Here is a 25,403-nt window from a genome sequence, read left to right as displayed (position 1 = left end):
ACACCAAAGGGTCTGTTTCTGTGCCCTATGACCTCATACTTCCCCACAGGCCATAAATCTTGTTATTGTAAAAGCAGCAAATGCAAGGTGAGCAAAAATGGTTTCATAAAGTAAATCATTTGAATATGGAACTTCCTGAAAGTGTGGTGGAAGAAGGTTCAGTTGAGGCATTCAAGAAGGTATTGGATGATTATTTAAATTGAACTAATGTATAAGGTTATAGGGAAATGATAAAAGATTAGCACTAAGCCAAAATGCTGAGTGGAGTATTTATATAAATGATTTGGATATGAACATAGGACGTATAGTTTGTGCATTTGTAGGTGATTCCAAAATTGGAGGTGCAGTGAAATACGAAGGTTACCTCAGAGTGTGACAGGATCTTGATCAGATGGGCAAAGAAGTGGCAGATGGAGTTTAATTTAGATAAATGTGAGGTGCTGCGTTTTGTAAAGGCAAATCAGAGAAGGACATATACATTTAATGGTAGGGTCTTGGGGAGTATTGCTGAACAAAGAGACCTTGGAATTCAGGTTCATAGTGTCTTGAAAGTAGAATCGCAGGTAGATAGGTTAGTGAAGGTGGCGTTTGGTATGCTTTTCTTTATTGGTCAGAACATTGCATATAGGAGTTGGGAGGTCATGTTGCGGCTGTACAGGACATTGGTTAGGCCACCTCTGGAATGCTGCTTGCAATTCTGGTCTTCTTGCAATAGGAAGCATATTGTGAAACTTGAAAGGGTTCAGAAAAGATTTACAAGGATGCTGCCAGGTTTGGAGCTAAAGGGAGAGGCTGAAAAAGCTGGGGCTGCTTTCCTTGGATTGTCAGAGGCTGAGGGGTGACCTTATAGAGGTTTATAAAATCATGAGGGGCATAAATAAAATAAACAGACAAAGTCTTTTTCCTGGGTTGGGGGAAGTCCAGAACTAGAGGGCATGGTGAGAGGAGAAAGATCTAAAAGGGACCCAAGGGGCAACTTTTTCACACAAAGGATGGTGTGTGTTTGGAATGAGTTGCCAGAGGAAGCGGTGGAGGCTCATACAATTACAATATTTAAAAGGTATCTGGATGGGTACATGAATAGGAAGGGTTTAGAGGGATATGGGCCTAGTATTTGCAAATGGAACTAGATTAATTTAGGACATTCTATCTTTACTATCACATGGAGTACCAGCTTTCTTGGATAGTTGATGGAATCTGCAAACCTATACAAAAGCTTAAATCAGTCTTCAGTAGGATAAGAAAAATTGGGTAGAGAAAAAAAGAACTGGAGGTTTTAAATTTAGAAGTTGTTATTCAAAAACTGCTTTAAACTTTCCTATATTTCATGTTGTCTCCAATCTCTTTAATTATTATATATAGGGTTTCTTTCACAAGTAAAACTTTAAAAATTACAAGTGACTAGGATAGGAACTCAAATTTCATAGTATTTTTGATCACATCAAAAGTCAGACTTTCTGTTTTTATACATTGGTCAGTACTTCTGTTTGATGTAATTACACTGCAAACATTTTGCTGTTGTATTTATTTCTGCATATCAGGTTTATCCATTGCAATTAACTCTCACCCTGCTAAATAAACAGGAGTCTCACATCATGAACCCTACATATCTACCCGGTAGATGTTTATTAAAGAACATTTTCAGGCAGTTATTGAGTATTAATAAGAGCAGCATCTCCTTATATATTTTAATGAAAGAAAACCACACACTTTGGTTTCATTCTAGAAAGTATTATGTTTTCTAGAGACTTGCATAGGATTTTCAAAGCTTTATGAAGAATTCGGCATGAATAAATCCTATAAAACTAGTTTGAGATTAAGTTTTTGATATGAAATGTTAAACAGGTAACAGGGAATGTTAACAATTTCATGTCTCCCTCCCCTAAAAAGAATACTGATTTCTCTCAGCGTGTTAGCCAACTTTCATCTCTGAACCAATACTTACAGATCGATTAATTGTTGGTGTTATTTCTTTTTTGTATGATTGTTGCCAGCTTAGAATGACTGCTAAACTTACTTGTATAACAGCAGTACATAAAGATGAGGACATGATCCTGGGGGATTCATGATTTCAGTTATCTATTATAGGCATGCAAATTGCAGCAATTTTACTGATAGATAATTGAGTTTGTTAAAAACCATTAGTTTACATACATGTCAGTTAAGCAGACAAAGAAAGCATATGACCATGACAAAGGAGAATGCTTCAATGATCCCAAATTTGTCCTGTAGAATGGAGGAGCTGGTGGGGGAGATGTAGGGGTGGCAGTGGTTTGAAGTATTATCTTTGTTCTTCCCTCAGGCAGATGTCGAGAAACTCTTGGTCTTTTCCCAAGATAGTAGCTCTTTTCCCAGGATCCTCTCCTCCTCCTCTCTCTCTTTTTCCACATGCACCTGTTGGTATAACTTATTTTAGACAGTGGCTGCTTACGCTGTATCAATCATCTGTCTTAAACACACTCAGCTAATGACCGTGGGCAGCTATTCAGCCCCTTGACTTACATCATTTAAAGATAGTTTTCATTCCTTCTAAGAACAAAATCCTTTTATTTTCAAAAACATTGCACAGAGGTAAGCGTGGTACTTGACAAATCTTTCATTCATGCTTGTACAGGCAGTATTATGTTGTAACACAATTAAATGAGATCTCATCCTGAACAGGAAATACTGAATATGGAATAAGAAGTTTTAAAGAGGACGCAATTTTCCAGCATAAATGAAAAGCACTGCTTGTGAAAGTTATTTTGGTTCACTTTGATATGTCATTGGTACTCTTGGCCCAAAGTTCCTTCGAACAGTGTCTAATCATCTTTAGCTGCTTTATCAGTGAGCACTCCAACACAAGATCAGAAAATGAGAATGTTCACCATTGATTGAACAATGTCTAAGACCATTACTTCACAATGAAGAATCTATAACCACCACAAAGTTAAATATTCCAAAGACTAACAATGCTCTGAATGAAGCAATGTCTCCACATTTCTATCCTATAAGATTAATCACTTACCCTGAAATTGTGCTCTGCCCAACGTTTTAGAGTTCCAACCTGAGAAAACAAACTCTCAGAGTGGAGTCTGCCCAAACACTGAATGATGTAGGCAATGGTGAGTCAGTTGGGAAAATATGGTGATATCAGAAAGTTTGATCCTCAATGTCAAGACAACGTATCCGATTCCGCATTCATGTTTTGAATAATAAGACAGTTACTCTCGCTAGTCGGCTGGAAGATAATTGCACCATCAGATGAGGTGAGAGTGACAGACTTTGACATCCAGGCCATGATCAGATGAGTGTGTCATCAAGGAGCCCTAACAAAATTGGAATCACTGGGAATCGGGGAGAAATCTATCCAATGTTTGGAGTCATACCTAGTACATAGGAAGATGGTTGTGATTGTTGGAGGTCAGTCACATCGGCTCCAGAGCTTTTTCCTCAGCCTAATCATCTGCAGCTGCTTCACTGATGACCTTCCCTCCATCATGAGGTCAGAAGTGACGATGTTCGCCAATAACCACACAATGCTCAGCACCATTCACGACTGCTCAGATACTAATACAATCCATGTCCAATATAACAAGATCTGGACAATAGCTAGGTTTCAACTGACAAATGGCATGTAACATTCGGACCATACAAAAGCCAGGCAATGACCAACAGACAATACAATGACCACCTCTTGACAATCCCACAGTAACATCCTGGGGGTTACCATTGACCAAAAACTCAACTGGACTCGCCATATAAATATGACTACAAGAGCAGATCAGACACTAGGAACACTGCAACAAATAACTCATTCTGATTCCTCTCAGGAATCCTCTAAAAGGTACAAGTCACAAGTGTGGAGTATTTCCCATTGCCTAGATAAGTGCACCTTCAACAACACGATGGCTCAGCGGTCAGCATTGCTGCCTCACATCACCAGGGACCCGAGTTCAATTCCAGTCTTGGGCAACTGTGTGGAGATTGCACATTCTCCCCATGTCTACGTGGGTTTCTTCTGGGTGCTCCGGTTTTCTCCCATAGTCCAAACACGTGCAGGTTTGGTGGATTGGCCATGCTAAACTTCCCATAATATCTAGGGTTGTGTAGGCTAGGTGGATTAGCCACAGGAAATGTAGGGTTATAGGGGAGTGGATCTGGGTGGGATGCTTTTCAGAAGATTGGTGTGGATTTGATGGGCCAAACGGCTGCTTCCATGCTGTGATGATTCTATGATTCTGTGAACACTCATCAAGGTCAACATCATCCAGGACAAAGCAGCCCGTTTGATTGGCACCACATCCAGTGTCGAAAAGTGCGCCACTGGAAAAGCATAGCAGATCAGGCAGCATCCGAGCAGCAGTAAAATCCTGCTCCTCAGATCATGTCTAGCCTGCTGTGCTTTTCCAGTGCCACAATTTTCGACTCCGACCTCCAGCATCTGCACTTTTGTGCTGGCATCACATCCACAAGCTTCTACTTCCTCCACCACCAATGGTCAGTATCAGCAGTGTGTACTATATTCAAAATGCACTGTAGAAATTCAAAGAAACACTTAGACAGCACCTTCAAAACCCTCGACCATTTCCAGCTAGAAAAAGGGGCAGCACAAACGTGGGAACACCACCACCTGCAAGTTCCCCTCCAAGCCACTCACCATCCTGATTTGTAAATATATCAATGTTCTTTCATCGTCGTTGGGTCAAAGTCCTTGAATTCCCTCCCTGATGGATCAAGTTACAGCACATGGACTGCAATAGCTTAAGACGACAGGTCACCATTATTTTCTCAAGACAACTTGGGACAGGCAGTAGATGCTAGCCAGCAATTCATTAACATACCATTATTACCTAATCTCACTTCATTGACATTCATTTTAATATTCTCCCGTATGAAGGATAGAAACCAGGTGACATTAATTCCTGATATGAAAGTCAGAGCAGGTACACGGTGACTCCAATTCAATGCTTGCTCCTCTGAACTTCCATCTTTGACAGCAGTTACTAAAGTGTCAGGGTACATGAGAAGTTGTCCTGCACCAGCTTCATCTTGACACATTGCTGGCCCACTTACAATACAGTTCTGCACTTCAAAGGTGCACTTTGGAGCACACTGGCACCTATCATGGTAATGCTCCTGCCAGCACACATAATATGAAGGGAAAGAACCAATTCAATGGATTCAGCCAGAGTGCACCTGGAAGGAGTCCAAGGGAGCAACTGAGAGATGAAAGTGATGGCACAGCTATTACTGCTGGTGCAAATGGGGGAGGGTGAGGAGTGTCCTGAGTGACTGAGCAGAACAGAACGCATAAGGGTCTTATAGTCTGGAAGTTTGGGGAGGATAAGAGTAAGTGAGGGAAGATGTTACATGTAATAATGAGAGTGGTACGGCATTAGCCGGGGCGGGAGATGGATGCAGTAGTAGCAGAGTTAGAATGAGTATGAGATAGCAGAAAGATGACAGTGGTACTGAACATTATATGGAGTGTGCAGAAGGTCAGTGACTTTCTTATGGTATTTTTGTCCACTCCTTCAGACTGTGAAAATGGCAACAGCCCATGGGGCAACTTTGGACCAAGCTGACAGAATTACAGAATCCTTCTCATCACCTTGTTTGCTAGGACCTCCAGGTAACTGCTAGCAAAGTGTGGAGTTGACTCGTCTCTGTTCACTCCCTCCAGGACAAATCACAGGAATCATGCAGGATGACTCCTAACTGAAATCACTTGGCACTGGGAATCCTGGGAAGGTCCCAGCAGTGACGACAACTTCTGCTGTTCTGAGAGGGAAAGTAGAGTTAGCAGGACAACATGGGATGATGGTGCATAGCTAATGAGGTGTTTTGGAGAATATTGTAAGAAAATTCACTTGGGCTCAAAAAGGAACTTTGCTAAATTGATTCAGACGAATTCTAGGAAAATTCAGCCTTCAATACCTAGACCTGTCAAACCTTATCAGAATCTCATGCATTTCACAGAGGTCTCTTCTCATTATTCTAGTCTGCAGAGGGTCTAAACACAACTTCTTCAGCTTCATATAGAACAATTGGGAGCACTAAAAGTGATGAATGGGCAATATCAGAAGACAGTACTATAGCAAGAGAGGGAAAATGTAGACTTTGTTACACAAACTATGGAACAGACTGGTGGGAACTGATGGAAACATGTACCTTGGACTCTGGCAATGACAAACATGAAGTAGTCATCCTAACATACTACAAAGGCCATTGTCTCCAAGGTTAAAAAACCACTACACCAGGTTATAGTCCAACAGGTTTACAGGTATTTGGAAGCACTAGCTTTCGGAGTGCTACTCCTTCGTCAGGTGGTTCCATCTAATGAAGGAGCAATGCTCTGAAAGCTAGTGCTTCCAAATAAATCTGTTGGACGACAACCTGGTGTTGTGTGATTTTTAACTTTGTACACCACAGTCCAACATCGGCACCTCCAAATCATTGTTTCCAAGATAATGCACCAATGTCACAATGGAATAAACAGAAATAGTCACAAATCCCTCTCTTGGACTTTTTCTGAACTTTAGATTATTTCCCTTTAAAAGCTTTAATTATCAGGATTACTATTCACCAGGTCATGTCTGGTTTCACTAGAGTTGGCAGACTATAGATAAAGTCTGTGGTGCTGATACGAGCGAAGGACAATACATGTATTGGGAATCAGATCAGTACAAATGCTAAAATTTGAACTTGATTTTCACCGGACAGGTAATCTGGAACCTCGGGTTATGGGTACATGGGTTCCAATCCCACCATGACAGCTAGTGAAATTTGAATTCAGTCACAAAATTCTGGAATTAGAAGCAAGCATAAGAGCCATCATGTAACTATTGTTGATTGTTTAAAAAAGCCCGTCGAGTATACTAAGATCCTTCAATGAAGGAATGGTCTGCAGATACCCACAACAAAGTAGTTGACTCTTAACTGTCCTCTGAACAACTAGGTGTGGGCAATTAATGCTGGCAAAGCCAGAGATGCCCACATTCTATGAATGAATAATAATTTTAAAAATCTAAAACAGCAATGTCCACATGGAATCACTGACATTATCAGAACATGAAAGAATGATTTTTAAAAATCTGACCCAGAATACGAGCAAAGCCAGCATCTGTTATCAAAAAATCATATGTCCCTAAAGTATAGCTAGGGCCTTCCTGTGAAGTTTTGACCATTCTTAAAGAGTGGCTAACTTTGTGGCAGCCAATTAGAAGACCACCTCCCACAAAATTGCTCCACTGATCTCACTGTGAGCAAGTGTAGGCTGAGAATCTCAACTTGGTCCCAACACCCACAGCAATTTCCAGCACTGTGTCTTGGTGCATGGAACTACAAAAAATAATTTGTTTCACCAGTGATCCATGATGCATGAGTCACTGGGACTTGAGCAGACTAAGTATAAACTCTGAAGCACTGAAATCATTGTTGCCTGAGTCAGATGGTGTAATTTAGGCTTAGATTTCAGTGCACTATTGAGAGAGTGCCAAATTGTCATCTTTTCAACATATAAAAACCTGCAATGGTTTCAAAAAGTCCCGTGGTGGTAGCTGTAAAGCAGCAGAATTTTATTTGGCTCAAGGTCACCATTCATTGTTCCACGAACACTATCAAAATATGATTAACACCTCAAAAGAAGAAAGTCTTGCATTGGCACTCGTTGCTGTTGTACCTGAGGTGGTCTTGGGCATTGCTTTAAACCCAATTAATTGTATGGGACCTTGCTGTATTTAAAAAAAAAACTGGATGCTGATGTAACTGTTGGAAAACTTTTCAAAGATTTGACTTATAAAGGAATACTGGGTAGACTGACACTTTTATCACTGAAATGTAGGAGTTTGAAAAGTGACCTGATAGAAGTTTATAAAATAATGAGAGGTATAGATAGAATTGATGGTAGTTGTCTTTTCCCCAAGATGGGGAATTTCAAGACCAGTGGGTACATTTTTAAGGTGAGAGGAGAGAGTTTTAAAAAAGACAGGAGGCAAATTTTATACAGAGGGTGGTTCGTATGTGTAATGAACATCCTGAGGAAGTGGTGGATGCAGGCCGAATTACAACGTTTAGAAGTTATTGGGATGGATGCATAAATAGGAAAGGTTTGGAGGGATATGGGTTGAGATATGGAAAAGCACAGCGGATCAAGCAGCATCTGAGGAGCAGGAGAGGGTGGAGAGACAAATGGGACAGGGGTGGGGAAGGTAGCTGAGGGTGCATTAGGTAGATGGAGATGGGGGGTGATGGTGATAGGTCAAAGGGGAGGTTGGAGCGGATGGGTGGGAAGGAAGATGGACAGGTCATGAGGGGGGTTTCGAGTTGGAAGGTTGGAACTGGAATAAGGTGGGGGGAGGAGAAATGAGGAAACTGGTGAAATCCACATTGATGCCACTGAGTTGGAAAGTCCCGAGGTGGAAAATAAGGCATTCTTCCTTCAGGCGTCGGATGGTAAGGGAGTGGCGATGGAGGCGGCCCAGGAACTGCATGTCCTTGGCAGAGTGGGAGGGGGAATTTTTTTTTTTAAGATTCCCTACAGTATGAAAACAGGCCCTTTGGCCCAACAAGTCCACACCAACCCTCTGAAGAGTAACCCACTCAGACCCATTCTCCTACCCTATATTTACCCCTGTCTAATGCATCTAACACTATGGGCAATTCACCTGACCTGCACATTTTTGCAGGAGCAAATTGGAGCACCCGGAGGAAACCCACACAGACATGGGGAGAATGTGCAAACTCCACACAGACAGTCACCCAAGGCAGGAATCGAACCCATATCCCTGCTGCTAAGGCAGCAGTGCAAACCACTGAGCCACTGTGCCACCCCGTTGAAGTGTTTGGCCACGGGGTGATTGCTGTGGGTGTTCCGGAGATGTCCTCTGAAGCACTCTGCGAGTAAGTGTCCTGTCTCCCCAATGTAGACGAGACTGCATTGGGAGCAACGGATATAGTAAATTACAAGTGTAGAGATGCAGGCAAAATGCTGATGGATGTGAAAGGTTCTTTTGGGGCCTTGGGTGGAGCTGACAGGGGAGGTGTGGATGCAGGTTTTGCAATTGCAAAAGTTGCAGGAGATAGTTGTGACGAGGCGGTGGGTGAGGTGACAGGGGAGGGGGACAGGGAGAGGAGGGGGTAAGGTGGGGAGAGACAGGGAGGAGGAGGAGGTCACTCAGCCCCTCCAGCCCTATTTCCAACATTCACAAAGATCATGGCTGATTTGAGGACACCACATTCCCACCTGTGCCTTTGATGATCAAGATTTGGAGGTAACAGTGTTGGACTGGGGTGTACGAAGTTAAAAATCACACAACACCAGGATATAATCCAACAAGTTTATGTGGAATCACTAGCTTTTGGAGTGCTGCTTCTTCATCAGGTGCAATGCCTCAAAAGCTGGTATTTCCAAATAAATCTGGTGAACTATTACCTGGTGTTGTGTGATTTTTAACTTTGGCCATCAAGACTTCGTCCACCTCTGCCTTTCAGGTAAGAAGACTCTGTCTCCACCAACTCTTGAGGCGGAGAATTCCAAATGCTTACAACCCTTGGGAGCCGGAGAGAGAAACACTCCTCGATCTCTTTTAAAAACCTGCGACCCCCTGAATTTTTCAACAGGCCCCCAGCTCGAATCTCGCCCCCGAGAGGAATCCCAGCTCCCACATCCACACGGACAAGGGCGAGCTGTTTCTCTATTCGCAACCTCTCCAAGTAACAGGAGAATCCCGTCACCTCTACGCCAAACCACGAACTTGGGACATATGCGGCACCTGATGAGTTTGCACGCTGTTGGAAGCAGACAACTCGATAGAGGTCGCCCCGCCTGAGTGGGTCCGCTTCCTCCGGAGGTTGCTGCTGCAGCCACCGCCCACGTGGGGCAGCACTTACTTCCGGCAGCGCGTGGTTGGTGGGGGCGTGGTGGAGCGCACGGGGGCCTCTGTGACGTGTCACTGAGCGCAGTGTGGAACGCCGGGCGGTTGGGCTCGAGGGGTGCACGCGGCTGCGGGACAATGGCTCACAAATACCCGGAGGCCAAGCGGCTCGAGGTGGTGAGTGGGCTCAGCCGGGTAGCTGTTTAGCGACGCCGCTCCGGTGGGCAGCGTCCCTTCTCGTCCCCGGTACCCTTGCGGCTGGAGACTTGCGAGTGTCTACAGGAGGATGGCGTGTTTGTTTGCTTGGGATGGAGGCTGGGGAAGAAAACGGGGGGAGGAATGGTAGCGGTGGGGGAGACACAGGCCTTGTGTGGTCCCGCAGCGGCGATCGTGGCTGATCATCTTTTCGTTGCTGCTTTCCTGCACTACCTTTTAATGTCAGTAATCTCCACAAACCTATCAAATTGGGTAGACATGGGGTAAGATTCTGGTGGGAGGAGACGGGGTGGTCCCACGGGAGAGGGGAGTTACGTAAACCTATCAAGTCTTATCTGGAAGTTGATCAACGATGGGGCTTCCCTAGACCTCTGGAGAGAAAATTCCTAAAGTTCACAACCCTCTGAACGTTGAAATACCTCTTCATCTCGGTTTTAATTTTTTTCCCCTTATTTTGAGATTATATTCCCTGGTTCTAGACTCAATTTACCAGGTTAAACATCCACCTACGTCCATCCTGTTATGCCCTGTATGAATTTTAAGTGTCAAATGAGAACACCTATCATTCTTTGAAGCTCTAGAGCAGACAGACCTAGTTTCCTCAATCTGTCTTCATAAAACAGTCATAGAGATGTACAGCATGGAAACAGAGCCTTCTGTCCAACCCGTCCATATCGACCAGATATCCCAACCTAGGAATTAATCTGATGAACCTTCATTTGCACTTCTGTGGATTAGGAGACCCAAACTATACATAATGCTCTTAAGTGAGGAATAACTCAGACTCTATACAATTATAGCAAGACATCTCTATCCTGTATTCTGATTCTCTCTGAAATGCATGCCAACTATTCAACTATACTATTTCTTTTGAGTTGCTTGCGACACTCATTTGTTAACTTTTAGTGACTCATGAACAAGGACACCCAGATCTTTTTGGACATTGCTAATTTAAGAAATATTCTGCCTTCCTGTTTTTCTCAACACAGTAAATAACTTCACATTTGTTTATATAATAATCTATTTTCCATGTTCTAACCCCTTCAATTAGCAGGCATAGTACATACTTTTCTTGCAACCCTTCTTCAGAACTGCCAATAGTAGTTGATTTTTGTTTTACTATGTTTTTGTCAACCTATGAATGTGTTCTTTGCTTGGCTTTCCCTTGATTTGATGGATTAAACACCAACTGTTCTAACCAGCAGATGGTACTAACCAGGAACTTCCATGTTTCAGCATAGTGGATTGTGTTTCACATCCTGGTTGCACAGAACATTCATTCTTTTGTCAGTTTTTCCCTACTCCTCAAGCTGCCAGCATGTTGCTGTGATATAATTCCAATTATTTGTGATTAGCTGAGCCGTAAAAACCATAAAATTCTCAGAATTGCTCATTGCTTAATTCTATGTACGATTGCAGTATGGGCATAATTTGCTGATCCTGACTCCAACAGGAATTTTATGAACATGCATGAGGATGAATTGGACTTGATGATGATCCATCTCGTTGTCCTTGCTGTCAAAGCTCGTGTTGAATAATGACTAGTTAGGTGTTAAGGTGTTCGGAAGTTAAGAGTTCGAAGTTACCTGATAATCATTCAGCTGTATTGAAATAGAGATTCAAAGGGAACCGACTGAGTTGAGAAGGCAATAAAATTTTGATTTGGTGAGATGAAGCAATTGAGATAATAAATTGGGACAACATCAATTATATCACATATGGTAGATAAATATATCCAGTTTTGAAGCTAGCCTGCTAGCTGACTTAGAAACATGGGGAATGGGAAAAAGCCATTTAGTATGATCATGGTTGATCTTCCCAGTTTCACCCTACACTCTTTGATCCCTTTAACTCAAAGAACTATATCTAATGCCTTTAATTTTGGGTGATTATTTGACAAGAATATTATAATGCCGGGACTAAGTTTTAGGATTCCATTTACAACTTCAGAATATTCAAAGCATTTTACTGTAAACTAATCTTTTAAAATGTTGCGATTCTAAGGTATGAATTGCACAAAAGCGTTTTTATCTTAGCTAAAAAATGTCTGTTGATACTCTAGTACAAACTGGAGGAAAAGAAAACTGGATTTTGTAGTGTCAGCAAAATACTGTAATGTTTGAAAGAATCCTGATTATTTGTTGAAAATCTCTTTTTACCAGTTAGATCATATTGTAAAATGAGCTTCAATAACTATAATCTATTTCATGCATGCATGTATTTATAGCTGGACTAGAAGCAGTGACTTTATAACAACTAATATAGATGTAAAAGTTAAATGGATACTAATTCTCCTTAAAACAAAACAAACTACTAAACTATAAAAGGCAACGAAAATATTCAAAGAAAATCTCAAGAGGTGGAAGAGGCAAATAAAATATCTTCTAAATAAAGTATGGCAATGAGCATAAGAAATAGGAAAAAGAAGACTAATGTAACAGAAAAATAATTATAAAATGCTCTAACTTCAACTAATAATCAGAAATACATTAAAAATAGTTGTGCATATGGCCTAGCAAGCCATTCAGTTGTAATAATCACTATGAAGTCTAAACAAAGACATGAAACCAGAGAGGACACCTGGCATTAACCTAAGCACCAGAAGTGACAACTGCAGAAACAGCTCTAATGACTCTGCAAATGCCTCCTTGCTGACGTGGGGACAAATGCCAAAATTGGGAGAACTGGCTCACAGATTAGTTACATCGGGAGAGAGTTGCTCTGCAAGCTCTCAACAATGACCCCGTATATCCTGAAGTCTCACAATATCAAGTTAAATATGAGCAAGGAAACTTCTAATTACAACATACCTTCCTCCCTTGACTGATAACTGTGTGCTCTTCCACATCGAACACTCTATGGGGAATGTACTCTGGTAGGAGATTCCAATGTCCAGTGCTAAGAATGTCTCAGAAGCAGCACTAATAAGCAAACTGGCCAGGTCCTAAAGGACATTGCTACTAGATTGCATCTGTGACAGGTGGACAGGGAAAAGCATACCTGACCTTATCCCCACTAATCTTCCTGCATCTGTGCAGGAGGGAGGGGTTCCAGTTTTTGGATAACTGGGGTTCTTTCTGGGGACGGTGGGACCTCTATAAACAGGATGGTCTACACCTGAACCTGAGGGGAACCAGTATCCTTGGGGGGAGGTTTGCTAGTGCTCTTGGGGGGGGTTTAAACTAACTCGGCAGGGGCATGGGAACCCAGATTGTAGCTTCAGGGTGCAGGGCCTGGAGTGTAGGGAGGTGAGGAACATGGGATCAATTTCCAAGGAGGGTGCCTGTAAACAGGGAAGTGGCTTGAAGTGTGTATACTTCAATGCAAGAAGTATACGAAATAAGGTAGGTGAACTTGCAGCGTTGGTTGGTACCTGGGACTTCGATGTTGTGGCTATTACGGAGACATGGCTAGAACAGGGACAGGATTGGCTGTTGCAGGTTCCGGGATTTAAATGTTTTAGTAGGGTCAGAGGTGGGGGTAAAAGAGGGGGAGGTGTGGCATTGCTTGTCAAAGATAGTATTACAGCGGTGGAAAGGACGATGGATGAGGACTTGCCATCTGAGGTAGTTTGGGCTGAGGTTAGGAATAGGAAAGGTGAGGTCACCCTGTTAGGAGTCTTTTACAGGCCTCCTAATAGTCCTAGAATCATTGAAGAAAGGATTGGGAAGGTGATTCAGGAGATGAGTGACAGTAATAGGGTGGTTGTTATGGGGGACTTTAACTTTCCTGATATTGATTGGGAAAGCTATAGCTCAAGTTCGTTAGATGGGTCAGTGTTTGTTCAATGTGTGCAGGAGAGTTTCCTGACACAATATGTAGACAGGCCAACAAGAGGTGAGGCCATACTGGATTTGGTTCTGGGTAACGAACCAGGCCAGGTGTTAGAATTAGAGGTAGGTGAGCACTTTGGGGATAGTGACCATAATTCGGTGATTTTTACACTCGTGATGGAGAGGGATAAGTGTGTACTACAGGGCAAGAATTATAGCTGGGGTAAGGGAAATTATGATGCGGTGAGGCATGACTTAGGATGTGTGGCTTGGAAAAGTAGACTCCAAGGCAAGAGTGTAAATGATATGTGGAACTTGTTCAAGGGGCAACTATTGAGTGTCCTTGATAATTATGTACCTGTCAGGCAGGAAGGAAAGGGTCGTGCGAGGGAGCCGTGGTTTAATAAGGAATTGGAATCCCTTGTTAAATGGAAGAGGGCGGCCTACCTCAAGATGAGACGTGAAGGTTCAATTGGGGCGATTGAGAGTTATAGGGTAGCCAGGAAGGACCTGAAAAGAGAGCTAAAAGCAGCAAGGAGGGGACATGAAAGGTCCTTAGTAGATAGGATTAGGGAAAACCCTAAGGCTTTCTATAGGTATGTTAGGAATAAAAGAATGACTAGGGTAGGAATAGGTCCAGTCAAGGATAGTAGGGGGAAGTTGCGTGTGGAGGCGGAAGAGATTGGGGAGACACTGAATGAATACTTTTCTTCAGTATTCACTCAGGAACAGGGCATTGTTGTCGATGAGAATACTGAGGCACAAATAAGTAGAATGGATGGCTTTGAGGTATGTAGAGAAGAGGTGTTGGAAATCCTGGAAAAGGTGAAAATAGATAAGTCCCCTGGGCCTGATGGCATTTATCCTAGGATTCTCTGGGAAGCAAGGGAGGAGATTGCAGAGCCATTGGCCTTGATTTTTATGTCCTCTTTGTCTACAGGAGTAGTCCCAGAAGACTGGAGGATAGCAAATGTGGTTCCCTTGTTCAAAAAGGGGAGTAGGGATAGCCCTAATAACTATAGGCCGGTGAGTCTCACTTCTGTTGTGGGCAAAGTCTTAGAGAGAATTGTAAGGGATAGGATTTATGCACATCTGGATAGGAATAATGTGATCAAGGATAGTCAGCATGGTTTTGTGAAGGGCAGGTCGTGCCTCACAAACCTTATTGAATTCTTTGAAAAGGTGACGAAGGAGGTTGATGAGGGGAAAGCGGTAGATGTGGTATATATGGATTTTAGTAAGGCGTTTGATAAGGTTCCCCATGGTAGGCTACTGCAGAAAATACGGAGATATGGCATTGAGGGTGAGTTGGAGGTTTGGATTAGGAATTGGCTGGATGGAAGAAGACAGAGGGTAGTAGTTGATGGCAAAGTTTCTTCATGGAGTGCCGTCACTAGCGGTGTTCCGCAAGGATCTGTTTTGGGACCATTGCTGTTTGTCATTTTTATAAATGACCTGGAAGAGGGATTAGAAGGTTGGGTGAGCAAGTTTGCGGATGATACGAAAGTCGGACGAGTTGTTGACAGTGAGGAAGCATGTGGCAGGTTACAGCAGGATATAGAGAAGCTGCAGAGCTGGGCAGAAAGGTGGCAGATGGAATTCAATGTAGCTAAGTGCGAGGTGATTCACTTTGGGAAGAATAACAAAAAGATGGGGTACTGGGCTAATGGTCGGATACTTGGTAGTGTGGATGAGCAGAGGGATCTTGGTGTCCATGTACACAGATCTCTGAAAGTTGCCACCCAGGTAAATAGTGCGGTGAGGAAGGCATATGGCGTACTGGCTTTTATTGGTAGAGGAATTGAGTTCCGGAGTCCTGAGGTCATGATGCAGTTGTATAAGACTCTGGTACGGCCGCATCTGGAATATTGTGTGCAGTTTTGGTCGCCATACTATAGGAAGGATGTGGAGGCATTGGAACGGGTGCAGAGGAGGTTTACCAGGATGTTGCCTGGTATGGAAGGAAAATCGTATGAGGAAAGACTGAGGCACTTGGGGCTGTTTTCACTAGAGAAAAGAAGGTTTAGGGGTGACTTGATTGAGGTGTACAAGATGATTAGGGGGTTAGATAGGGTCGACAGTATGAACCTTTTCCCGCGTATTGAGTCGGGTATTACAAGGGGGCATAGCTTTAAATTAAGGGGGGGTAGATATAGGACAGATGTTAGGGGTAGGTTCTTCACTCAGCGAGTCGTTAGTTCATGGAATGCCCTGCCAGTAACAGTGGTGGACTCTCCCTCTTTATGGGCATTTAAGAGGGCATTGGATAGGTATATGGAGGATAGTGGGTTAGTGTAGTTTAGGTGGGCTTGCATCGGCGCAACATCGAGGGCCCAAGGGCCTGTACTGCGCTGTATTCTTCTATGTTCTATCAGTAAGAGTGACCACTGTACTGTCCTTGTGGAGGTGAAGTGCTGCCTTCGCACTGGTAACATCTTACATCGTGTTGTATGGCACTGTTACTGTGGTATATGGGCAGAATTGAATTAGACCAACTCAAGATTGGGCACAGGTGAGGTGCTGTGGGCCATCAGCAGCAGAATCATATTCCAACATAATCTGCAATTTCATGGCCCAGCATATACCCATTCTACCTTAGCCTCAAGCCGGTGGATCAACCTTGGTTCAGTGAAGAGTGGAGGAGGGCATTCCTGGAACACTTCTGGGTATACGTAAAAATGAGGTGTCAACCTGGTGAAGCTAACAGCAGGATTATTTGTGTGCTAACAGTATAAGCTGACAGTGATTGACAGACATGAGCGAGGCCATATCAACAAATTAGATCTAAGGTCTGCAGTCCTGCCACATCCAGTCATGAGTAGTGATATCCAGTTAAACAACTTGCTGGAGGAAGTGTCTCCACAAAGATCCCCATTATTGTGGTTCTGTTCGCCGAGCTGGAAATTTTTGTTGCAAACGTTTCGGCCCCTGTCTAGGTGACATGCTAGACAGGGGACGAAACGTTTGCAACAAAAATTTCCAGCTCGGCGAATAGAACCACAACAATGAGCACCCGAGCTACAAATCTTCACCCAAACTTTGATCCCCATTATCATTGAAGGCAGAGCCCAGATAAGCCTCAAGCATTCACAACAATCTTCAGCCAGAAGTGCTGACTAGATGATTCATTCTGGTCTCCTCTGGTGGTCCCCAGCACCACATGTGTCATTCTTCAACCAATTCAATTTCACACTACAAATGTTTTTTGATGTGGGACAATCTGCGACAAGAGGATAATAGGTAGCAGTTTTAGGATAATAGGTAGCAAATATAAAGCAGATGAGAAATTGTTTATTTAAAAGGGTCATAAATCTGTGGAATTTAGTATCACAGACTGTAGTGGATGCTGGGACATTGAGTAAATGTCAGGAGGATATAGACAAAATTTTATTTATGGATTGAAGGGGGAGCAGGAAAGTGGAGTTGAGGCCACGATGAGTTCAGCCATGATGATCGTATTAAATGGTGGAGCAGGCGCAAGGAGTTGAATTGCCAACACCCGCACCTAATTCTTACGGTCTATGTTTCTATGTAAGCAGTTGGACTAACTGAATACTGCAAAGGCTATGGGATCTGATGACATTCTGGCAATAGTACAGAAGAACATGTCACACCCCTAGCCAAGCTTTTCCATACAGCTGAAACAGTGACATCTGGCCCAACGATATGGAAGATTGCCCAGATATGATCTGTACATGCAAAGCAGGATAAATTAGTTCGGCCAACTACCACTCCATTAATCTACTCTCGATCATCAGTAAAATGATGGAAAGTGTATCAAGCAGCACTTGCTCAACAATGACCTGCTCAGTGACGCTTGGTTTGGCTTCAACTAGTACCATTCAGCTCCTGACCTCATTACAGCCTTGGTTCAAACATCGACAAGAGAGCTGAATTCCAAGGTGAGATGAGGGTAACAGACCTTGACATCAAGACTGCATTCGATCCAGGAGCGAAGGAGCCCGAGCAAAACTGGAATGAGTGTAAATCAGATGGAAAACTCGTAGTTAGAGTTATTCCTGGCACACAGGAAGATGGTAGTCTTCTCACCGCCAGAACACCCCGGAGGAGTTTGTCAAGGTAATGTCCTAAGCCCAGCCCTCTCCAGCTGCTTCATCAATGACCTTCCCTCCATCATAAGTTCAGAAGTGGGGATGTTCGCTGATAATTGAAGAATGTTCAGCACCATTTGCGACTCCTCAGTTAATGAATCGCATGTCCATGTGCAGCAAGACCTGGACAATATCCAAGCTTGTACTGAAAAGTGGCAAACAACATTTGTGCCCACAAATGTGGGAGCAGAGTGGCGCAGCAGGAGCGTGCTGGGCCCATAACCCAGAGGTCAATGGATCGAAACCATCCTCTATGGGCGGCACGGTGGCACAGTGATTAGCATTATTGCCTCACAATACCAGAGACCCAGGTTCAATTCCTGCTTCAGGCAACTGTCTGTGTGGAGTTTGCACATTCTCCCCATGTTTGCGTGGGTTTCCTCCAGGTGCTCCGGTTTCCTCCCACAGTCCAAAAATGTGCAGGTTAGGTGAATTGGCCATGCTAAATTGCCCATAGTGTTAAGTGAAGGGGTAAATGTAGGGGAATGGGTCTGGGTGGGTTACTCTTCGAAGGGTCGGTGTGGACTTGTTGGGCCGAAGGGCCTGTTTCCATACTGTAAGTAATCTAATCAAATGCCAGGCAATAACCATCTTCAATATGAGACAATCTCATTGCCTCCCTTGACATTCAATGGCGTTACCATCACTGAATCTGTCAGTATCGACATGCTTGAAGTGACCATTGATGAGAAACTGATCTGCCCACACTATATAAATGCAGCAACTACAAGAACAAGTCATAGCTGAAAAATACTGCATCAGGCCACTCAACCCCTGACTCATCAAAGATTGTCCACCACCTACAAGGCACAAGTCAAGGGTGTGATGGAATATCCACCACTTACCTGGATGCATGCAGCATCAACAACAATCTTGACACCATCCAGGTCAGCAGCCTACTTGAATGGCACCACATTCACACCATTCATTGGGTCCACCACCGACATTCTGCAGCAGTGTATATTATCTATAAAATGCACTGCAGGAATACACCAAAGTCAGCACCTTCGAACTCCACGGCACATTTATTAGAAGAACAAGGACAGCAGATACATGGGAATTTCCAAGTTCACCTCCAAGCCACTCACCATCCTGATTTTGAAATACATTGCCATTCTTTCAGTGTCACTGGGTTAGAATTCTGGAATTCCATCCTCAGCTGCATTGTGGTGTATATACAGTACATGAACTGCAGGGGTTCAGAAATGCAGCTCACTACTACATTCTCAAGAACATCTTGGGATTGGCAACGCATGCTGGTCCTGTCAGTGAAGCCGACATAGAATCTTATGTACAGTGTGGAAACAGACCCTTCAGTCCAACCCATCTATGCCGACCAGATATCCCAACCCAATCTACTCCCACCTGCCAGCACCCAGCCCATATACCTCCAAATCCTTCCTATTCATATACCCATCCAAATGCCGTTTAAATGTTGCAATTGTACCAGCTTCCAACACTTCCTCTGGCAGCTCATTCCATACACGTACCACCCTCTGTGTGAAAAAGCTGCCCTATAGGTCTCTTTTATATGTACCCCTCTCGCCCTAAACCTGTGCCGTCTAGTTCTGGACTTCCCCGACCCCGTCTATTTATTCTATCCATGTCACAACATCTTTCCAATAGGGACGAGACCAGAATTGCATGCAATATTCCAACAGTGGCCTAACCAATGTCCTGTACAGCCACAACATGACCTCCCAACTTCTGCACTCAATACTCTGACCAATAAAAGAAAGCATACCAAATGCCGCCTTCACTATCCTATCTACCTGTGAGTCCACTTTCAAGGAGATATGAACCTGCACTCCAAAGTCTCTTTGTTTCAGCAACACTCCCTAGGACCTTACCATTAAGTGTAGAAGTCCTGCTAAGATTTGCTTTCCCAAAATGCAGCACCTCGCATTTAACTGAATTAAAATACATCTGCCACTTCTCAGCTCATCTGGTCAAGATCCTGTTGTAATCTGAGGTAAACCTCTTCGCTGTCCACTATACCTCCAATTTTGGTGTCATCTGCAAACTTATTAACTGTACCTCTTATGCTCACATCCAAATCATTTATGTAAATGACAAAAAGTAAAGGAACCAGCATCGATCCTTGTGGTGCTCCACTGATCACAGGCCTCCAGTCTGAAAAACAACCCTCCACTACCACCCTCTGTCTTCTACCTTTGAGCCAGTTCTGTATCTAAATGCCTAGTTCTCCTTGTATTCCGTGAGATCTACCTTGCTAACCTGTCTCCCATGGGGAACCTTGTCAAACGCCTTACTGAAGTCCATATAGATCACATCTACTGCTCTGCCCTCATCAATCTTCTTTGTTACTTCTTCCAAAAACTCAGTCAAGTTTGTGAGACATGATTTCCCACGCACAAAGCCATGTTGACTATCCCTAATCAGTCCTTGCCTTTCCAAATACATGTACACCCTGTCCTTCAGGGTTCCCTCCAACAACTTGTCCACCACCGATGTCAGGCTCACTGGTCTATAGTTTCCTGGCTTTTCCGTACCACCCTCCTTAAACAATGGCACTACATTAGCCAACCTCCAGTCTTCCGGCACCTTGCCTGTGTCTATACAAATATCTCAGCAAGAGGCCCAGCAATCACTTCTCTAGCTACCCACAGAGTTCTCGGGTACGCCTGATCAGGTACTGGGGATCGTGGATAGCATTTCAAGACATCCAGCATTTCCTCCTCTGTAATCTGGACATTTTGCAAGGTGTCACCATCTATTTCCCTTCAATCTATATCTTCCATTTCCTTTTCCACAGTAAATATCACAAGTGAATTAAAAAATAGATAAACTATGCATGTGAACTGTTTTCTTTTACCTTTTGCCTTTGTGCAGGAAGTTCTTATGTGATCTGGTTAGCTTAGTTGATCTGTAATGGAGCTTTTAATCCAAGGGGCATGGGCTTCAAATTTCATGTTGAGGAATGTTGAGGAACTAGATATTGCAATTGATTTTTCTGCAGAAATTACTGAAAGTTGAGAGTCTTATATGCTGTAATTTCCTGATATTGAATTGCTTTTATTCTGTCATGGGAGATGGGCATAACTCCCAAGGCCAGAATTCACTTCTTAATCCTTGAATTTCTAGAGTCAATCACGTTGTTGTGGGTGTGGAATCACATAGTTTATAGTGGGTAAGGATACCTAAAGATTAAGGGACACACATGAGCTAAACGTTTACCTAACACCGTTTTCCAGCTAAGCCATCATTACTTAATTTTAATAAATGACTTTAAATTTTTTGAATTGCTGTGGTGGGATTTGAACCCATGGTTCAGAACTTTCCTTTGGGTCTCTGGATTATTAGGAGAAAGTGAGGACTGCAGATGCTGGAGATCAGAGTCGAGAGTGTGCTGCGAGAAAAGCACGGCAGGTCAGGCAGCATTCAGAGAGCAGGAGATCAATGTTTCGGGCAAGAGCCCTTCATCAGAATTCCTGCATGATAAGAAAAGTATTTTGTGCAATTCTTTGAAAGTGGCAAGACAAGCAGTTAATGAACATATGGGATCCTGGGCCCTTCAAACGAAAGGGAAAGGTATAAAATCCAGGAAGTTATGACAAAATTATATAAAGCATAATTTTAGCTCCACATATTGTCTGTTTCTTGGGAGCTCAGTCTAGGCAGGGCATGAAGATTTTGAAGATGCATAAAAGAGAATTACTTGAATTCAGAGTTAAGGAATTAGTTACTTGAACAATCAAGAGTAGCTGGGATTGATTGTTCTCTAGAGCAAAGAATATTAAGGTGAAATTTGATAAAGGTGCTTATAATGTGAAAGGTTTCATTGGAGAGATACTACTTACAGTGGTTGAAGACAGCACAGATTTGATATGCATGATTTGGACATCCTGGTATTGGACTGTGGTGTACGAAGTTAAAAATCATACCACACCACAGTCCAACAGGTTTATTTGGAAGCACTAGCTTTCGGAGCACTGCTCCTTCATCAAGTAGTTGTCACCTGAGACATGGAAAAAAAAGATTTTTGACACAATGGATAGCTGCAGTTTTGAAAGTATTGTCTAAATACTGTAGAGGAGCCACCAGTAGTGCACTTGAAAAGAGAAACGGATAAATACTGAAAGAGCGGGAAAAAAATAAAGGTTCTGGCGAGTGCAAGTAACTGGATTACTCTTCTCAACACTGAATGATGATCTGAATTGCCTTTGCTGTATTATTCTACAATTCTGAACATTCAATACAATACAGAAATGCTTTCTCAAACATTACTTCTTTAGATATCTAGAGTCATAGAGATGTACAGCATGGAAACAGACCCTTCGGTCCAACCCGTCCATGCCGACCAGATATCCCAATCCAATCTAGTTCCATCTGCCAGCACCCGGCCCATATCACTCCAAACCCTTCCTATTCATATACCCATCCAAATGCCTCCTAATCGTTGCAATTGTGCCAGCCTCCACCACTTCCTCTGGCAGCTCATTCCATACATGTACTACCCTCTGCATGAAAAAGTTGCCCCTTCAATCCCTTTTATATCTTTCCCCTCTTACCCTATACCAATGCCCTCTAATTCTGGACTCCCTGACCCCAGGGAAAACACTTTGCCTATTTACCCTATCCATGCCCCTCATAATTTTGTAAATCTCTATAAGGTCACCCCTCAGCCTCCGACGCTCCAGGCAAAACAGCCCCAGTCTGTTCAGCCTCTCCCTATAGCTCAAATCCTCCAACCCTGGCAACATCCTTGTAAATCCTTTCTGAACCTTTCCAAGTTTCACAACATCTTTCCGATAGGAGACCAGAATTGCATGTAATATTCCAACAGTGGCCCAACCAATGTCCTGTATAGCCGCAACATGACCTCCCAACTCCTGTATTCAATACTCTGAGCAATAAAGGAAAGCGTAACAAACGCCGCCTTCAGTATCCTATCTACCTGCGACTCCACTTTCAAGGAGATATGAACCTACACTCCAAGGTCTCTTTGTTCAGCAACATTCACTAGGACCTTACCATTAAGTGTATAAGTCCTGTCCTGATTTGCTTTCCCAAAGTACAGCACCTCATATTTATCTAAATTAAACTGCATCTGCCACTTCTTAGCCCATTGGCCTATCTGGTCAAGATCCTGTTGTAATCTGAGGTAACCCTCTTCGCTGTCCATTATGCCTCCAATGTTGGTGTCATCTGCAAACTTACTAACTGTACCCTCCTCTCTGACCTATCACCTCCATCCCCACACCCATTCACCTATTGTACTCTATGCTACTTTCTCCCCACCCCCACCCTCCTCTCATTTATCTTACCACTCTGGAGGCACTCTGCCTCTATTCCTAATGAAGGCTTTGGTCCGAAACGTCGATTTTCCTGTTCCTCGGATACTGCCTGAACTGCTGTGCTTTTCCAGCACCACTCTAATCCAGAATCACGTCTGTTCTCAACTGTACCAGTCTCAGGTTGATCCCTTTCCTCACAATTTCCTTGGTCCCACCCCCCCACCTTACCAGTTTAAATCCTCCCGAGCAGTTCTAGCAAATTTCCCTGCCAGTATATTAGTCCCCTTCCAATTTAGGTGCAATCCATTCTTCTTGTCCAGGTCACTTCTACCCCAATAGAGATTCCAATGATCCAAAAATGTGAATCCTTCTCCCATACACCAGCTCCTCAGCCATGCATTCATCTGCTCTATCCTCTTATTTCTGCCCTCACTAGCTCATAGCACTAGGAGTAATCCAGATATTAATACCCTTGAGGATCTTCTTACTAAATTTTTGCCTAACTGTAATCTCCCTTCAAAATCTCAACCTTTTCCCTTCCTATATCATTGGTTCCAATGTGGACAATGACCTCTTGCTGGCCCCTCTCCCCCATAAGAACATTCTGCACCCTCTCTGATCCTGGCACCAGGGAAGCAACGCACCATTCTGATTTTTTCGCTGCTGGCCACAGAAACGTCTGTCTGTACCTCGGACTACAGAATCCCCTAACACAATTGATCTCTTGGAAGCCGACGTACCCCTCGTTGCATTAGAGCCAGTCTCAATACCAGAAACTTGGCTGTTCATGCTATGTTCCCCTGAGAATCTATCACCCCCTACATTTTCCAAAACAGCATACCTATTTGAAATGGATATATCCACAAAAGACTCCTACTCCAGGTGCCTACCTCTCTTACCTTTCCTGCAGTTAACCGATCTATGTGACTGTATCTGAGACTTTCTTCCCTCCCTATAACTGCCATCCATCACATACTATTACTGTTGCAAATTCCTCATCGCTTTTAACTGTATCTCCAACCGATCCATTCAATCTGATAAGATTTACATCTAACAGTATTTTTGGCAGATATAATCTGCAGTAACCCTTAAACCCTCTTTAAACTCCCACATCTGACAAGAAGTACATATCACTGTACTAAAGGCCATTTTTGCTCCTTCACAATCTACATACCCAGAAAATAACACCGTCTTATTCCTCTACAAAACACTGCCTCAGGTTATGTTATTAATTATGGCTTATATTTTAAGTTTAATCAAGAGACATATCTCCAAAAACATATAATCAAGAAAGAACTCATTCTACTCACTACTGCAGCCTTTCTATTGGACACAATTAAAACGATTAATTTATCTGATTCTGTGTTGTGAACTTCGCCCAAACTGGTTCCTCCAAGATTAGTTGTGAAATGCACTGTTAATTTTCCCAGATGCACTCTGATGTCCAGTGATACATGAATTCAAAACAGCAAAGGCAGTAACTGTGCAGGTGTTCTCTCGCTCTCTCTCTCGCTCTCTCTCTCGCTCTCTCGCTCTCTCTCTCGCGCTCTCTCTCTCGCGCTCTCTCTCTCTCGCGCTCTCTCTCTCTCGCGCTCTCTCTCTCTCGCGCTCTCTCTCTCTCGCGCTCTCTCGCGCTCTCTCTCTCTCGCGCTCTCTCTCTCTCGCGCTCTCTCTCTCTCGCGCTCTCTCTCTCTCGCGCTCTCTCTCTCTCGCGCTCTCTCTCTCTCGCGCTCTCTCTCTCTCGCGCTCTCTCTCTCGCGCTCTCTCTCTCTCGCGCGCTCTCTCTCTCGCACTCTCTCTCTCTCGCGCTCTCTCTCGCGCTCTCTCTCGCGCTCTCTCTCGCGCTCTCTCTCGCGCTCTCTCTCGCGCTCTCTCGCGCTCTCTCTCGCACTCTCTCTCGCACGCGCTCTCTCGCGCTCTCTCTCTCTCGCGCTCTCTCTCGCGCTCTCTCTCGCGCTCTCTCTCGTGCTCTCTCTCTCTCGTGCTCTCTCTCTCTCGTGCTCTCTCTTGCGCTCTCTCTCTCGCTCTCTCTCGCGCTCTCTCTCTCGCGCTCTCTCTCGCGCTCTCTCGCGCTCTCTCTCGCGCTCTCTCTCGCGCTCTCTCTCTCGCGCTCTCTCTCTCGCGCTCTCTCTCGCGCTCTCTCTCGCGCTCTCTCTCGCGCTCTCTCTCGTGCTCTCTCTCTCTCGT

The 25,403-nt window shown here is 43.8% G+C and overlaps 1 protein-coding gene and 1 long non-coding RNA gene across 2 annotated transcripts in view; one reads left to right on the top strand and one right to left on the bottom strand.

Annotated features, from left to right (window-relative positions):
- Window positions 1-1,598: 1,598 nt before the first annotated feature.
- LOC122548414 (uncharacterized) lies at window positions 1,599-9,826 on the bottom strand. The gene is made up of 3 exons (XR_006311227.2): window positions 9,756-9,826; window positions 5,594-5,763; window positions 1,599-2,394 (listed from the first exon to the last, which is right to left on the bottom strand). It is a non-coding gene; the product is annotated as an uncharacterized LOC122548414 (long non-coding RNA).
- A 120-nt stretch (window positions 9,827-9,946) lies between these two features.
- The window catches only part of LOC122548411 (prolyl endopeptidase-like), a 205,495-nt gene continuing 190,038 nt past the window's right edge, over window positions 9,947-25,403 (top strand). Inside the window, exon 1 of the mRNA XM_043687029.2 lies at window positions 9,947-10,034. Within this exon, the coding sequence (XP_043542964.2) occupies window positions 9,996-10,034 (39 nt within the window). The 5' untranslated portion in view covers window positions 9,947-9,995. The remainder of the gene's footprint in view (window positions 10,035-25,403) is intronic.

Source organism: Chiloscyllium plagiosum, unplaced genomic scaffold, assembly GCF_037043375.1.
Source record: "Chiloscyllium plagiosum isolate Xiang-an unplaced genomic scaffold, Cpla_swu_hap1 HiC_scaffold_3, whole genome shotgun sequence".
NCBI lineage: Eukaryota > Metazoa > Chordata > Chondrichthyes > Orectolobiformes > Hemiscylliidae > Chiloscyllium > Chiloscyllium plagiosum.
This window is presented reverse-complemented; position numbering and strand designations above follow the sequence as displayed.